This window comes from Hyaena hyaena, unplaced genomic scaffold (genome assembly GCF_003009895.1).
Source record: "Hyaena hyaena isolate Hyena2069 unplaced genomic scaffold, ASM300989v1 scaffold_1416, whole genome shotgun sequence".
NCBI classification, from domain to species: Eukaryota; Metazoa; Chordata; class Mammalia; order Carnivora; family Hyaenidae; genus Hyaena; species Hyaena hyaena.
The window spans coordinates 164,012-182,150 of record NW_024082048.1 but is presented as its reverse complement, the minus strand read 5'-3'; the positions used below and the strand labels follow the sequence as shown (position 1 = coordinate 182,150).

The following is an 18,139-nucleotide window of genomic DNA, read 5'->3' as shown; positions in this document are numbered from 1 at the left end:
ACCATCCACGGTTTTCTTCTTGAAGAGAGACGCCATGGTCAGAGACCGCGCCCAGGCTGCCCGGCTCGGCCCGGTCCGACCCGCGACTAAGAAAACACAGGACGCAAAGGACAGGCCCTTAGAGGGTTTGGGGTGGTGGAGGGATGGGCAAGAGAAGAGGGAGGGATCACCAGGCAGGACCCGCGGAGAGCGGGTATCTGCGAAGCCTACCGCAGCCGAGTCACCCCAGAGCTCAGGTGACCGAGAACTAAGGCACTTTTTTGGAGAAGTCACTTCTAGGCGGCGCCTGCGCATTGCGGCGGTTGCGCTTGCGCACTGGGGCCTCTGAAGCTGCTGCCTGTGCCCTCACCTCAGCTGCTGCCGGGTTTTCGCGCTTGAGGGGTCGCCAGGAGGGGGCTTGCGGTGGTATCGGAGTGTGGGAGACCGGGAGCGGTGCCGGGAAGCTTCAGTGCGTGGGTTCCTTGCCGAATGCAGACAGAGATGAGCCTTGGTTAGCCCTTTCCTCCTTGCTTAGGGGTAAGCTGGAAGTGGGGTTCCCCAGCGTCTTAGGACAAGTGTGGGTCGTCCCGGAACCAGTTGGTTTACGATCTTCCCATTGCTGTCAGTATCAGTACTTTAATAAAGTGCAGAGGCTGGTTGCACTGCTGTGGTCCATGCCCCTGCGGTGTTTGTCTCCCAAGTTCACGTTCTTTCCCGCCCTGACTCGCCGGCGATATCCCTGGAGCTCGCCCTCGCAGCCCCTGTGGGTCCCGAGACCTTCACCTGCAGTCCTAGGCCCAGGCATCCGACCACCCGGCGTATCTCTGGGAATCCTGTTCCTAGTCTTGAGGATGACGGGGAAGGAAGAGAATGAGGAGCAACTTTTTTAATGTAACGCTTGTTATTTACAATTTTTGGCTGGAAACATTAAAAAAAATCCATGCATATTAGCATAACGGTTTAAACGTCTCCAATTCTATTTAAGTCTCGATTTCTTGAAATTGCGTGAAAAAAAATCATGGCTATACTGTGAACCTATTAGAATGCTATATAGCTGCATATTGGTGCTTAATGTGGAGGGAAGGAGCCCCTAAAGGAAAAGCATAATAAATTATTCAAAGAATACTTGTGTGTATAATATAGAAATTGTGTATAAATGGAAAGGCATAATAAATTATTCAAAGAATACTTGTGTGTATAAGCATAAATATAGAAAATACAATCTTAGGATCAAAACCTTAAATTCATTGTTTTACTTAAGCGTGTGTGTGTGTGCACATATTTCAGCTTAATATATTATTTCACTGTTAAGAATATTAATTTTGCTGTGAACTTTTTTCCTTCCAATCTATTAGAGCTTTAAGCAACACTGCCTTCCATAGGATAAAAATAATAGTAGCCTTTGTTTCATGTCATTTCTGCCAGGGAAAACACTCCAGTAATAGTGTCGATACTATTAGTCATTTCTGGGTTTATGAATCACGTCTCAAGGATTTTTAAGTGTTTGTGGGAGTCAGACTTCACTAACCCATTTTTTTCTCTCTGGTATCAAAGTCCTCAGAGCCACTGATAATCCTGCTGTTGTTGCTAGAATTTCACTAAGAGACTGCTCGTGAAAGTTTCTCAGAATGCCATGGTAATATGCAATTGTCTTACTCCTTCATGGTAATTGTCTTACTCCTTCGAATTATTGTAGATTTTATGGGAAAATGGAGAAGTAAGGAAACTGGGAAAAAATGTAAACAAGAACACAGTCCCTGTGCTCAAGGCCTGGCCTTTCTGGTGTATAAACTCTATGGCGAAAGGCAGTTTACCCTCTCTGCCTGTTGTAATGGATGGCATTGGGCTGTGCTTGAATGCATGAGGCAATAAGCTGTTATGTGTGTAGTAATCGTACTCCTCCCTGCTGCAGTCACCCTTGTTTTATTACTCCTATACAATCCCCCCTACTGACCCAATTGTAACAGTTGGGAAAATGCCAAAATACTTAGCAGCAACCATATGGAAGACCCTCCAAAAGTGCACAGCAGGAGCTGAAGACAGGGCTTGTTCATTACAATAAAGACAAAATAAAAATGTAGTATTTAAACTCAGCATTCTAATAGCTTGATTCTTCCATAGTTTGAAGCAGGCAGATATTTAGCTGACAGACACCAGGTTGGCTGGCATCCATTCTGATTAGTTGGTGACCAAACTACTAGTATGTTTTGTATTTGCTCCTTATTTAAAGGAATGTACACTTAAATATAGCTGAGAAGCAGATATCAAGGAGCTAAAAACTGGAATACATAGGCATCTTCCATTTGTTTAAAACCACTATCATAAAAACAACAACAACCCACCATCATCATAAACAAACTCCCTGAATCAATAAGATACACATATAAGCATAGTGGATAGAGGAGACCTTTTAATTTGATTCTTTTGAAATCTCATTAAGAAATGACAAACTAATATTCTATGGTCATATCATTATGATCCAATGCCCTTCTTCCAAATTGCCCAGATAGCAAAAAATATTTATTACATACCTAATGCCACATACCATGCTTGAAGTGAAGAAACAAACACAGTTCCTCCCCTCTTTTCCTTTCTCTTACCCACCTTCCTCACAGGTTTTTCATCTCTTCTCATTCAGTTGTTACAATTCTGACACTAATTTCAACGTGTGTGTATTTTTTTTCCCTACACCAAGCAATTTTCAGAAATCACCTAAGTATTCTATAATTCAACTCAGTTCTGACACTATTTGGAGATAGTGTCAGATTCCACAGGTTAAATGTTCAGTCTCATGGATTGCCCCCACTTCAGATGCCAATCGCAAGTTCAGGTTGTTACTTGTTCTTCTGACTGACCAGCTATAAATCAGAGATTCCCATCCTCCTCACCCCCTCCTTGGGTTTGATTAATTTGTTAGATGGGCTCACAGAACTCAAGAACACTGTTTATTCACTAGATTGCTGGTTTACTGCAAAATATATTAAAGGATACAAATCAACAGTCAGAAGAAGACATACCCAGGACAAGGTTCTGAATGCAGGTGTTTCTGTTCCCTTGGGGTCTGAGACCCTGGGCACAGTGGCACATGGAGGCATTCTGATACACCAACCCAGAAGCTCCCTCAACCCTGTCCTTTTGGGTTTTCACAGATGCTTCATTACATTGCATGATTAATTAAATCACTAGCCAGTGGTGACTGAACTCCATCTCCAACCCCTCTACTCTCCAGGGAACTGAAAGTTCCCACCCTCTAACCATAATATTGGTTCCCCTAGTGACCAGTCCCCCATCCATAAGTGCTTTCCAAGAGTCACCTCATTAACATAAAGTCAGATGTGTTTGAAAAGGCTTTGTCATGAATATCAAGATACCTTATCACTCTTAGCCCTTAGGAAATTCCAAGGGTTTTAGGAGCTCTATGCCAAAAAGAGGAGGAAGATCAAATATATACTTCTTATTGTAAAACACACGATCACATTTGTTCATCGTGGAGAAGCAGGCTTTGACTCCTTGTAAGAAAAAGAGCTCTTAAAACCAGAGCTATTCTAAAATGGGTGCTGTGTGAGCTAGTAAATTCCTAGTCAAGGAAGTGTTCAAGGAGCAGGAGCAGGTTCTTGTAGACAGAATTCCTTTAAAGAATCAAAGTTTTCATTAGAAAGTTTCTAAGGTTTCTTTAAAATCTGGAATTTTATTTGCATAACATACAGCCCAGGACAAATACCTTGGCATATAGTGTTTCGTACCCTGCAGATCATACTAGAAGCTACCAAGTCCTGTTGGCTTCACCTTTAAGGTTATGATAAAGCCAAAAAGATACTGCATTTCATCATTTTGAATCATCCCAATTCAGGTAACCTTGATCTCTCATCTGGGTCATTACTGCCTATGTTGTTTCCTTGCGTCCATCTTTCCATCACTCCACTTTTTTTTTTTTTTTAATATTTTTAATTTATTTCTAGGAGAGAGAGAGAGAGAGAGAGCGCGTGAGCAGGGGAGGGTCAGAGAGAGAGGGAGTCACAGACTGAAACAGGCTCCAGGCTCTGAGCTGGCAGTCAGCACAGAGCCCGACGCGGGGCTCGAACCCAACCCAAGAACCGCGAGATCACGACCCAAGCGAAAGTCGGACGCTTAACCGACTAAGCCATCCAGGCGCCCCTCCATCACTCCACTTTTGTCTCAACATAGCAGACAGGGCTTCTGTTAAAATGTGGATCAGATCATGCTGTTCTGTTTCTCAAAAAGGGATCAATGTACTCCCAATATTTATGTGTGGAGCACACATGCACATGCACACCTGTTCTACAGACTAAATTTATGTTGTTAATTCATTAAACGTCCACATTTTTACCGTCCAGGTTGCTCTCCTAATTATGTCCCTTCATTATGTGTCACTCAGGTGTAATGTAACTTTTGAGATGTGATCTTAGAATTATACCGTCCATTACCTCTCTTGTTCTGATACTGTATTTCTGATAGCGCTCCCCTTGAGCGCATTAGCATTTTTGACTACCATTCTTTGAATCATATCAAACTTCCAGTTAAGTAAAGCTTTCACACTTTAAAAAAAAATATAAATCCTTACTTAATCCTCCCCATCCTGTATTTGATTGATGGATAATTTCAACCCAAAAACCCCAAAACAAAACTTTTTATTCATCAATCAAGACATCCATTCATCTTTGTATTTATCTACTTGTAAGCACTTTTGAGGCATTGTAGTTATCTCTGACTCTATTTAGACTAAATCATCAAGATTTTATTTAACGTTCAGTTTTAAGACGATTTTGATGATTTTTGTAATTTTTAGTAAGACAGAAAGACATTTCTGCTAAAATCAAGGTACATTATGCCTGTACTATATTCATGCTTTATAGGTACAGTTAACCATAAAGGTAAAGAGATGAGTTTGGCATAATTCATACCCAAGGATTAAAATATTCATATGATCAATGATTTATTTCCTAAATATTAATAAAACATAATTTAATAACCTGTTTAAAATTGTTTTCTATAGTATTTCATAAAATAGTTTCCTCCCCTTTAAAAACTGGATATTTGCTATTTACTGCTTTTTGTATCTTAGGTTATGATTTGAATGGATGCCCTCATCTACTCTGTTGACTCTCAAGAGGTGTACAATGTCAAGGTTGAGAGGGCTGACTCTGGACACAAACTACCTGGGTCTGTAACCAACTCTGCCACTTTCCAGCTAATTAGACCTGGGGCAAGTCACTCAACCTCTCCATATCCATTTTGTCCATATAGAATCAGGATAATACCACTTTGATTTGGCTGTTGAAAGAATTACATGAGCTAATACATATAAAACTCACAGAAGAGGCCTGACACATAATAACCATTAAAAAGGTATTGATGATCTATATTACTGTTCCCAGTTCACCTTTCCATTTTCTCAAGAGGTAATCACTTTACTTTGAAATTTATTCAATCCTAGATACCTTCACACTATCAGCCTCCCCACCATTAGTCTGTTTCTTTCTCTTTAATTTAAAACTTTTTATGTCTTTATTTTGAGAGAGAGACAGAGAGTAAGTGGGGGAGGGACAGAAAGAGAGGGAGACACAGAATCTGAAGCAGGCTCTAGGCTCTGAGCTGTTAGCACAAAGCCCAATGTGGGGCTCGAACTCACAGACTGTGATATCATGACCTGAGCCAAAGTTGATGCTTCACCAACTGAGCCACCTAGGCGCCCCTCTCCTTAATTTAAACAAGAAATCTGTTTTTCTCGTCCTTGATTCTATTATTTTTATAATAGACTTGTTACAGGAATGTGTGTCTAACATTGGTTTTTATTATCTTAAGATACATTGCAGGTTTCTTTGTGTTGTCTTTTTCTCCCCAGCATTAGATCCTAAGCTCCTAGGGTTCAGAAAGGATGTGTTGTCATATTCTTCAGCCAATTCCCCATTGAAAGATACATATATTTTTCAAACTTGATGATGCAATAGCATCTTTAATTATTCTATATTTTAATATTTTTAATACCAAAATGACATGTGTGTTTAGTATTTTTGTCCTGACTTGACATACTCAATTTCAAGCCTCCCTATATTTGAAGGGCAGCCAACATTATCCATCTCCATAAACAACATACATCTAAAGAGCCTGGTTCAAAAGCAATAAATAATTCTATCTTAGCTCTAAGTAAGAATTTTGTGTGAATATCCCCATTATTGTTTTCTGTTACCCTTTGGTTTAAATCGGGGCATACTGCAAGATATTTTGCCATTTCATTCTCTACCTTGTACTTCATTTTGTTTTACCTTCAATAATGCTACAGTACAAAATATGACTACTTATAAACAAAATTATAAGTAACATGTCAACTTAGATGGCATTAAAAAATTTAGAGACATAAGTGTAGGACAGAAAGAATCATTGGCAAATTCTAAAAATCTCTTATATCTTATACAAGGTAGACAACCAACAGAGAAATGAAATGGCTTTTCAAAATCCTTTCATTAGTAAGATGTTGAGCCAGAATGTGTGAGGACAGACTCTTAGTGTGTTTGTACTTCATAGCCAACCCTGTAGGGTCTGTTTGTCAATTCCCTTGTGACCGTGACTAGACAGGTTGTATGAGCTCAGGGGGTGGGACAGCCAAGAGTGTGGACTGTCTAAGGTTGCTCCTTCCAACATTTACTCGCAGAGGAATATAAGGTTTGATTTCAGGGAAGGATAACCTATAGAAGGATCTCCTGTTGTATCTCCCTTCCTGGCTCCCATCTCTTCTCAGTGTTCAATATTCCCATGAGGATCCCCTCTCTCAACTTCTCCAAATTCAGAGCGATTAGGCAGCATTTATTTTACTTGACCAAACAACAATACTCAAATGAGATTATCTCAAACCATATGGATAATCTTTGTACATTTAAAGTCAAACAATGCAAGCAACATTTTCCTGTTTCATCATGTCTGCTATGTGTTAACCTTAAAATGTAGAATTTTTTCTATAATTTCTGAATCCATGTTTTATAGTTCCAGAAATCCACCTCATTTCTCTCTTTGTCAAATCTTGCTTTTAAAAATATATGCCATAAAGAATGAGTCAGACTAGTCAGACATTTAGTCAATGAAAAAGCCAAATGAGTACCCTAAATGTGTGTGGCTGCACATCATTGGTTTTATAGTCTAAGAGAGTTCATGTGTTATTTGGAATATGTAACAACATGATCCTTTTTGAAAAATAAAATAAACTTTGCCCTGAATTCCTCACCGTGTTAATAGTAGTTGCACATGAGTAAATCAAGACAGAATTTGTGCCCCCTGGCATAACAGAACATATGTATATATTTGCTCTTCAATCCAATAAGGACTCCAGAGTGCAGAACTACTACCACACAAAATAGAAATGAACTTCAATACAGGGGTAATGGATTTGGTTCTTCAATAAAATAAACCTTAATAGCTATTTCACTATTTCAAATAGATAGAAATTAAGAGAGGCACTGGATGTTAGAATTTGGTAAATTAGTAAGTATAAATAATTTTCTAAAACAAAGACACTGCGTTTTCTATACAAAGAAGGTGGCTTTTTTATAAGATCTATTTCAAGCTACATTTAAGTGGCCTTCTCTTCATTGTTTTATTCAGTCTTGTAACAAACACTTCTAGAGCAGCTACTATATAAAATATATAATGCTGATTAGTAACTTTGAAGGATGTAAAAATGAAGTAGACATGAATTTTGTCTTAAAGAAGTTATAAGTCCAATAAAGATATTTGAGGTACATAAAGAATTAGATGACAATGAACAATATGTGGCAGTAAAACTTGGGGCCCCTAATAAAATTATGTAATTAATTGAATTTATGACTGTAAATTTGATGTTTGGGGATCTTTCAGATAGCTAGAATATAATTAATGTATTGAATTTAGAAGTTTATCTTCATTTAAAAATATATCAAATACATATTAAAATACACATCTCCTTATACATCTTTTTCTCTTACATTCAAGGAGGTAATTTGGAAGTTCAAAGATGCCTATGCAGATGAAACATGAAAACAATTTTGAAAATAATTTTAGACATTTTTGATATAAAGAGATACAAGGATGTCCAAAATGCCTAAGTCTGAACTTACTGATAGACACAATAGAAATGATAAACATTCTACATACCTGAATGAACATAATGTTAAAACTCCTAGAGAATACTATATTGTATTTACATGGTTTCATAGGAGAATTGCTAATCCTCACCTTCGCTACTTCTACTGTAATTGTGAGAATTACAATTTAGGCTACAAGCTACCATTTCAAAATATAAAATAACAATTAAAATTTTAATATTATATTTATATTATAGAATTTAAAAATAATCATTCATAAACAGAGACCTGGACATTGTTTGTTGAAATCTTATTAATATGCATTTACCTCCAGTTTGGGGCTTACTCTCTACCTGAGACTATTATGACGTCCTTATGATAACACAATCAGTAATCATATTTAATTATGGCCTACTCAATGTACAGTGTAAAGAGATATAAAGAAGTATTAAAATAGGGCCTCTGCCTATTTAAGAATAATCTATTTTGGATGATGACAACCAACCCCACTTGTACTAGGAGGGTTAAGGCACATTGGTTTGTCACATCAGAAGAGACTTTATAGGTTACAACAGTTTTTATGACAATAATTGTTGCCTCTGGAGATGTAGAGTCTCAAGTACTTTGTGGAGATCAGTCTGCACAGGCTATTGTCTTATAAAGGAGCCTGTTCAGAAGACATTTTCTTCTGATCTCTCTACTGTCAGAAGGATGCTGTATGAGTTTGCCATTGTTGCTGTCATGAATTACCACAAACTTTGTGGCTTAAAACAACTCAAGCGTATTATTTTATAGTTATGGAGGCAAGAAGTCTGAAATGATCTCACTGGACTAAAATCAAAGTTTGATCAGGGCTGTGTTCCTTCTAGGAAGCCCAAGGGGCAAATCTGCCTCCTGCCTTCCCAATGTTTAGAGGCCGCCCGAATTCTTTGGCTACTTGCCCCTTCCTCCATCTTCAAAGTCAGCAGTGTAGCATCCTTAAATCTGTCTCTACCTCTGACTCTTCTGCCCTTCTTCCACATTTAAGGTCACTTGTGATTACACTGTGCCCACCCAGATATTCCCAAATTGCCTCCTTATTTTAAAGTCAGCTGCTTAGTAAACTTAATTCCATCTGCAACTTTAATTCCCCCTTGCCAGTTAACAAAACATAGTCACAGGTTCTAGGCAGTAGGATGTGAACATCTTGAAGAGATAGCATTCTATTTACCAGAGTTGACACTAATTTTTAAATACAAGTATGCATCATTGGTTCCGCATAACATTTTTGGGCTGTTCTAGTTGGAGACAGTTTCTTCACTGGTACCCAACACCTCCCTAACACCTCTAACATTATAAACAGTACTGTTGACCTTACTGACATGAACATGCAGTGCTCTTCCTTGCTATTGCTATGCCATGGTTAGATGTATACAAAATGTTTATCTAGTCTTTATTTGGCAAGAGTAGTAAATATCAGCCTGGGTATATTCCTAGGAGAGGCAGTAAAAGATATTTGGACAAATTCTGACATGAAATTTTTCATTGAAACATACTTGGTTTAATACTTTGTTCTAAATTCTGCCCTAGGGATATAGCACATTGTATTTAATCAGACTTTTATGTAATTGATATTTAATTTTGGACTCAAGCTACATCCATAGAATTAACCACTGACATATTTAAATGTTTAAATAATGAACTGCTTTTTTCTTTTATCTTTCATATATCTAGCACATACAGGCCCAATAAATATTTGCTATATTGAGTCAGCAATTTTTAATCAAAATTTAGCTTACAATGAAATACATTTCAAAAATGCACATTTAAGTAAATCACTGTTTAATTGTAAGAAAGAAATGAGGTCGAACTAGATCAAAATATTCAATAACTGTATTCTGTCATTCAGTTCTTTACTTGTTCATTGACTTATGCTAAAATTTTCTTTTTACTAAATGTTTATTTTTGAGATAGTGAGAGAGCACACACGCATGCATAAGGGAAAGACAGAGAGTGGAAGATAGAGGATCTGAAGCCGAATCTGCACTGACAACAGAAAGCCCAATGAGGGGCTCAAACTCACAAACCATGAGATCACCACCCAAGCTGCAGTCGGATGCTTAACTGACTGAGCCACCCAGGCACCCCTATGCTAAAATTTTAGAGGTAAAAGAGATCCTATAAGTCATCTATTATAAGCTCTTCATTTTGTAGATCAATATATCAAGATCCATAGCAAAGCATTGCTGAACCTCACTGTTGGCCAGTGAAAGATCTATAGTTAGAAAGTCAGATAACCCAACTCTCAAGCCAATACTTGATCTGTCTCATAGATTTGCCTTAATAAGGAAGCAAAGAATATACAAGAAGAGAGAAGATCTGGAAGGTAGTCTCTGAGAATCTGCAGTTGTCGTTGATATACCTAAATATCTTAATTTATGAAGAAATGACAGGATGTTTCCACCACCTTCAGTGCCCAGGATATAATTCATGTTCATTAAAGCTGATTGTGTAGGGACGCCTGGGTGGCTTAGTCGGTTAATCGTCCGACTTTCGCTTAGGTCATGATCTCGCGGTTCGTGGGTTCGAGCCCCGCGTCGGGCTCTGTGCTGACTACCAGCTCAGAGCCTGGAGCCTGTTTCAGTCTGTGTCTCCCTCTCTCTTGACCCTCCCCTGCTCACGCTGTCTCTCTTTCTCTCTCCTAGAAATAAATAAAACATTAAAAAAAAAATAAAGCTGATTGTGTAGATATGAGGAGACCGCCCTTTGAGTAAACTTCTCATTCTTTTAGGTATTTTGAGCTAAGATTTTTTTTTCTTTCAACAAATAATTTCTGCTATTCAATATGGAGTTTCAGTAGAGTCTCATTAATATTTTTATAGAGATATTCTAATTTTAATGAAGACAAAATTATTCTAGGTCAGAAGAATAAATGGGCAGAGTTGAGATCAGTCCCTAAAAGGAATGATGCAGAGATGGGATTGGGATTATGGTGGTGGGATTTTTTGAAGCTCTATCCACAAGCTGCTAGGGAAATTAGAAAGTGATGAAGGCAATTCCCATGAACAAGTCAGGATACAAACTTGTACCCAGATCATCATTTAATTTCTAAGCCATCAGAGACTGGTCTTAATTCTCACATTTTTCTCAAACCGGGCCTAAGGTTATCCTGGTTGGGTGATGGGGTAAGGATTGAGAGAAAGTACTAGTATTTCTATGGGACATATTCTACATTGCAGAAGCAAAAAGCACAGAAATAAAAAGGGTAGACATTTTAACTCAACATTACAAAGATTCAGTATATTCTGGGGTATGTCTTTACACTGGAAAATAAATTACAACAGGTTTTATGTCAAGAGAATGTCTAATGACAAGCTAGACTTTTCCAAGATAGAATCAGAATTGTTGATCAGTTATATGAATACAAATATAAATTATGGTTAATCTTAGTCATTTAGTAATATCTGACATTACAAGAGAGGGCAGTTTATTTTTCTACATTTCACTCATAATCCATTACATGGTAAAGCGGATCTAAGCACAGGGTTGTGTTACCAAAGGAGGTTGGAGACTCTCTCCTTGGGGGTCATAAATATAGTTTTCCATCTGCTGGAGACTGTTTAGGTGAAACATGCCTGAAGTCAGGGGCTGGATCAGATGATCTCTGGGGGTCTCTTCTAGCCTTTTGAGTCTTTGAGAGAAATTTCTAATCAGCATGTTAATGAGTACTTTAAATTTGTATTCTGGTTTCCTTGAAGATAATTATCAGAAATGCTAAGCAGAGAACAGCATTTCTAAATGCCCGTTTAAAAGAAGACGGAAAGAAAGGAAAAAAACACAGTATCCTGCTTAAAAAGGAAAAAATAGGAGGCAATAAAATGTGACCCACTTGATATCAAAGAAGGCAATTACCTGAGAAGGTAGTATGGTTCAGTGGTCTTGGTAACGTCTAAAATGTCCAAGGCTACTGTATCTTTCCCTGTTCTTATGATGTCTTGCTGTGTGACCCAGGGCAAGTCACTTGACCTTAGTTTCCTCATCTGAAAACACAAGACCCCAGGAGTTGTGCTTGATTACCTGACTAATATCAAGCTACAGGAATTAAATGAAGAATGGAATTTCATTTTGGGCTTCACCACTGCTGTGGCGATGACAGATGGGAATCATATGAGTTAGGTTAGCCCCTGCACTCCATTAACTGACAGAAAAAGAGTCTGAATGACATGGATGGTAAACTAAACTTTGAAAACCCTTTAAAAAGTCTTAATTTAGATATTATATAAGTGGTACATACGGCAAAGATTTATTTTTATTTCTGCATTATGGAAAATCAGTTGTAATATTATCCTATGCGTTTCATTAATCTAGTTACTCCAAAACTGGCCCTGGGAAAAACATGTAGGTTTGGCCAATATCTCTTCTTTCTGTTCTTAGTTTCTAGAGAGGAAAAAAAGCGTTTTTGAATTAACATTGGCATATAGCTTCTTTAGAAATAAGAACAAAAGTGTATCAGTCCAAATTATTTTTCTCCCTCTGTTCTTCCCTTCTTTACCTATAGTAAAACAAGTTTAATCTGAATTTTTAGATTTGTCATAAAATATGATTTTCTCTGGGTCACTAAGCTGACAGTTTTCTAAACCTGGCACATAGGGTTAAAGACTTAGCCCCATGCTATTTTCCTTCAATACCTTTTCCCCCACCAGAGATCACTGCTTGTTTTAGTAAACACACTCTAAAGAAAAAAATCAAATGAGGTAGGAATTAAACAAACTTCTGTTTTGACACACACTTTAGAGAAGACAAATAACAAATAAAGAAAACTAAGATGATATAAAGATGAATTGAAATTATGTTTTGTGACCAAGTTTGGAAAACTGAAATATCTATACCAGATTAGATGTTTGAGTACTACTGATAAGCATGATCTACATTTCCATAAACTATATATTTCCATTAAGGTGAAAGAGTCAAATACATCCTGAAACAGTAGTTGGGATTTTGTTAGAGACTGCAATTATATGAAGCCTTTTGTTCGCAAACACTAAAGAGAGACCAGGGATATCACTGGAAATACTGCTCTACATAAAGGCTTAGGGAATCATAAATTCTGGTTCCGACTCTGCTATTCAGCTTTTAGATGGCATTATACCTTAGTCTCGCCATCTGTACAGTATGAATAATCATATTTTGCTAACTCACAGGTGTGTTGTAAAAAATAGACAACAAAAAGTAACTCTGAACATATAACCATTCTCATAGCCCTGATAATAAGGAAAACAAATGGTTAAGAGATACAAAACAAATGGGTTGAACTTTACAATAAAATTCTGAGAATCATATTTAACTTGATGTAAAAAAAAAATCTTATCTAACAATGTTCACCTACCAAACTTCGCATATTACTTAACTTTACTCAAGAAATATATAGGATTTGGACTTTGGAATGAAATTCCAAATGAAGTGAAGTTCGAAAGTCCAAATCATATATCCTTTGTGAATAAAATTTTATTCCAAAGTCTTTAAGGAACAGGAAAGGAGAAAACACATCCTAAACATTCAGAGTGTTTGTATCTCTCTGTTGAGGGATCAGCTAATGGTAGATTCTCACTGTTGGTCTATGCAGTGTTTAATATTAAATTATACCTTTAACTGAAAACCTGAACAGTATACTTTATCACAAGAGCAGAGAGCAGGGCAATCGTTAAGAGTAGAAGGAACACGGGACACCTGGGTGGCTCAGTCTGGAAAGGATCTGACTTCAGCTCTCATGGTTTGTGGGTTCAGGTTCAAGCCCTGCATTGAGCTCTGTGCTGACAGCTTGGAGCCTGGAGCCTGCTTCGGATTCTATGTCTCCCTCTCTCTCTGCCCCTCCCCTGCTCATGCTCTGTCTCCCTTTCTCTCTCAAAAAATAAACATTTAAAAATTAAAACAAAAAAAGAGAGAAGAGTAGAAAGAACACATTTTTGTTCCAGTTTTTGACATTTATTACAACACACTTGGTAAAATGCTCAGCAAACCTTTGTGTCTCTTCTTTTTAAATTTTGAATTCCAAGGATACCAAATCTATATGTCCAATTTGATCAGATATCTAACCCCAGGTACATATTTGTTCACTATTCCCAAAATAGGAAAAATTGTTGTAAACTAGAAAATCACCCCAGGTGGTGATTTTTAAAAGCAGAGAGGAGGTGGGTTGGGGGATGAGTTAAATAGCTGAGGGGGGTTAAGGAGTGCACTTGTGATGAGCACCGAGCGTTGTATGTTGAATCACTATATTGTACACCTGAAATGAATATTACACTGTATATTAATCAACTGGAATTTAAATAGAAACTTTAGGGGTGCATGGGTGGCTCAGTTGGTTAAGTGACCAACCCTTGGTTTCAGCTCAGGTCATGATCTCAGGTTTCATGAGTTCAAGCCCCGAGTCAGGCTCTGCACCAGCAGCAGGGTTCCTGTTTGGGATTCTCTCTCTCTCCCCTTCTCTCTCTGCCCCTCCCCCAGTTGCGCTGGCTCTGTCTGTGAGACCATGACCTGAGCTGAAGAGGTGGACACTTAACTGACCAAGCCACCCAGGTGCCCCTGAGAAAGAGAAAATCTTAAACAGGCTCGATGTTCAGTGTGGAGCCACTTGGGGCTTGATCCCACAACACTGGGATCATGACCTGAGCTAAAATCAAGAGTCAGGCAAACAACCAACTGAGCCACTCAGGCACCCTGAAATTTGAGCTTCTTTTAAAAAATGAGATAAGTAACACAATTAAATATGTTGAAAAATCCTGCTGTAAGTATTAGGAAAGTAAGAAGAAAAGAGAATGTCAAGTCTGGGGTAGTCAAAATTGTGAAAATCGTTCACAGTGAATGAAAAGCATGGGTCAGAGAAAAATGCCATTTTGCATTGTGATTACTATCAGTGACCTTCAGAACTTCTGTTTCATTAGTGTAGTGCAGAAGGTCAAAATACTTTGAGGTAAAGAGCAAGTGATGGTGAGAAAGAAAGTAAAATCAGCAAGTATAAAATACACTTCAAAATTTCGAGAGTTCTCTAAGTAGGGTAGGAAGTGATGTCATCTATTGAGAAAGAAGTAAATGGGTGGAATTGTGAGTGGAGAATAAACAGAGAAGTTCTAGAAGGGTCACTGTGCTGAATTCCCTTGGAATCAACAATATTTTGTTGTTTATAAGGACTGATTTTTTCCCCTAACATTTTAACAACTGATGGCAACTTACCATCATTGCTGGCTCAGTCTTGATGCAACTGCTGTTTCCAGCACATATGGGAACTCCATCATGGCTATTCATATTGTCACTTAAATTGAGTTATGTGCATTGCTGAAAATGTCATCAAAAAGATCACTTACTTTGTGATTCAGTATTGAAACAATAAGTTATTTTGTACTCAGAAAGGCATGTACTCAGAGCAGTGGGGCATGAATTAGATATTAATGAAGCAAATATTCATCAGGGGGGATGAACACAACTCTATAAATTTCTTGTAAAGAACAACCAAAAGCTCTAATGAGATCCAAGAATATAAGACACATGTATTTATTACCGAGTTGTTTGTAAAAAGATTGGCTATCGCACATGAATCAATGCAACTGAAGGAAAGAAAATTTGTTGTATACCTCAGAACAGATGAATGCATTTCTACCTGAATGAGAAATTGCTGTGACCACTACAACTGTAGCCCAGGATTATCTTTAAGGTGCTCCACATCCACTGGTCAGAAACTTCCAGCTAGTTGACTAATAGCACTTTCTTCCAGCAACATGTGATTCAACTGAAGAAAACTAAATAAGTATATGTTTAATCAGATAGGATAAGCTGACAAATTCTGGAGCTTTTTGACATGCTGTAAAATTATATTGTTAATACCAAAGCACTAAATGAAGAGTCCTGAGCATTGATAAAGAAAGGCAATGTATCACCAGGACACTGTGCATAACTGCCAAAGGCCAAATGCTTCCTTCATGGTGAATTTTAAACTCAAGCTACTTCTGAAAAATATCTCCTCAAAAATGCTACTCTGTACTTGCAAACATACGCATGGGCATACACACGTGTGCACGGGCATACACACGTGTGCACGCGCACACACACATGCAGATGGTTGGCGAATGGTTAAGCTGATGAATGAGATAAATGCTTTCTGAAAGTGATAACTAGGAAACTTTCTTCATGAGTGTTAATATTTTACCTCATTACAAATTCATTTTAACGTTTGTTTATTTTTGAGAGAGACAGGACAGAGTGTGAGCAGAGGTGGGGCAGAGAGAGAGAGAGAGAGAGAGAGAGAGAGAGAGAGAATCTGAAGCAGGCTCCAGGCTCTGAGCTGTCAGCACAAAGCCTGACGCGGGGCTCTAACTCACAAACAGTTGAGATCATGACCCAAGCTGAAGTCAGGTGCTTAACCAACTGAGCCACGCAGGTGCTGCAATATTTTGCTTCTTGATTTTAGTTTGTTAGTGTACATCCATTGGACTGGTTTAAAAATAAGCTTGCCAAAACTATAATGACTTGTCATTATTACTGACAATGTGAGTGAACAACTGCAACCTCATGATTTTCAACCAACCATCCATGTAGTCACCGTCTGAAGCAGGGCATGGGTCCTTGTTTTCAAAGAAAACTATCTATGAACACATTGTAGTAAGATTTATAAAGTGCCATACATTAAAAACTACCAAAAGGGGGACACCATAGGGGCTCAGTTGGTTTACCGTCCAACTTTGGCTCAGGTCATGATCTCAAAGTTCATGAGTTTGAGCCCTACATCAGGCTCTGTATTAATAGCTCAGAGCCTGGAGCCTGCTTTCGATTCTGTGTCTCCCCCTCTCTCTGCCCCTTCCCTGGTTACACTCTGTCTCTCTCCAAAAATGAATAAACATTAAAAAAATTTAGAAAAAATGCCAAATGGAAGTCAAAAGTCTACATGAAAATTTTATAGAAAATAGAGAAAGTGGAAGAAATAACTTCATTCACGACATACTTAGCAGCCCAGAGAATGGTAATTGGTATGAAAACATGCTCATTGATGAATAACTCAAAAAGAGATTCAAAAGAGGGGCACCTGGGTGACTCAGTCAGTTGAGCATCTGACTTCGACTCAAGTCATGATCTCACACTTCTGGGCTGGAGCCCCTCATCAGGCTCTGCATTAATAGCTCAGAGCCTAGAGCCTGCTTCGGATTCTGTCTCCCTCTCTGTCAGCACCTCCCCCACTCACACTCTGTCTCTCTCTCTCTCTCTCTCTCTCTCAAAATAAAGAAACATAATAATAAAAAAAATTTTTAAGGATTCAAAAGAGTGAAATCTGAAATTTCAAAAGCAAGTGGAATTGAGATTTAGAAAAGTTATATAACCTGCCCAAAGTGATTTTGCTTATAAATTACATTTAAAAATTTTTGCACATCTAAATAAGCCTAAAAGAGCTGGTTTGATAACTATAAAAGTTTTGAAAATGTAAGTTTTAAGAAGTATTATATTACAGTTCAATTGGCAAAATTGTTTCCCTTTCAACTGCACATAAAATAATGGCACTTCTAAGAACTGAGGCATCTTAAATGAACTACTCAAACAAGAATTTTTGTTATGTTATTTGCCATTTTTCTTTCTATGTATTCTCATTCATTGATTTGTGCAACCCATAATAAGTAGCGACTTTGTTCTAGGAATTCCAATAAAAACTGAGGATAAAAAGGCTAATGAGGCACAGTCTTGTGATTAATATGTTCATAGTCTAGTATAAATAACTATACTATAAGGTGATAAGACATATATAATAATGCTATTATTGGAGTGTTTATAAGGAAATCACTGGTCTCTGCTGAGAGATTTTGAGAAAATTTAACAGAGAGAATAGAGATTAAATCATCAATAAGAGTTCATTACACCCCCCCCCCAAAAAAAAAAACCCCACATATTTTGAGCAGAGAGAACAATATATTCCAAGGGCCAGTGGTAGTAAAGACTCCTAGAATATTCAACAAGTAGGGTGAAGATAAGAATCACAGAAACATCAGCAGCAGAGGAATTTCCATGGGTAAATTGGAACCAGGGTTTGAAATATCCTCTTTGTAGTAATGGGAAATATTAAAGCATTTTTA

At 37.8% G+C, this 18,139-nt stretch overlaps 1 protein-coding gene across 2 annotated transcripts in view; it reads right to left on the bottom strand.

Annotated features, from left to right (window-relative positions):
* The window catches only part of CHMP2B (charged multivesicular body protein 2B), a 35,331-nt gene extending 35,015 nt beyond the window's left edge, over positions 1-316 (bottom strand). The window contains exon 1 of one of the 2 annotated variants that reach the window (XM_039223645.1): positions 3-316. In XM_039223645.1, coding sequence (XP_039079576.1) covers positions 3-294 — 292 coding nt within the window. In that variant the 5' untranslated portion in view covers positions 295-316. The remainder of the gene's footprint in view (positions 1-2) is intronic. The other variant, XM_039223646.1, reaches the window with a different exon arrangement.
* Positions 317-18,139: the final 17,823 nt, after the last annotated feature.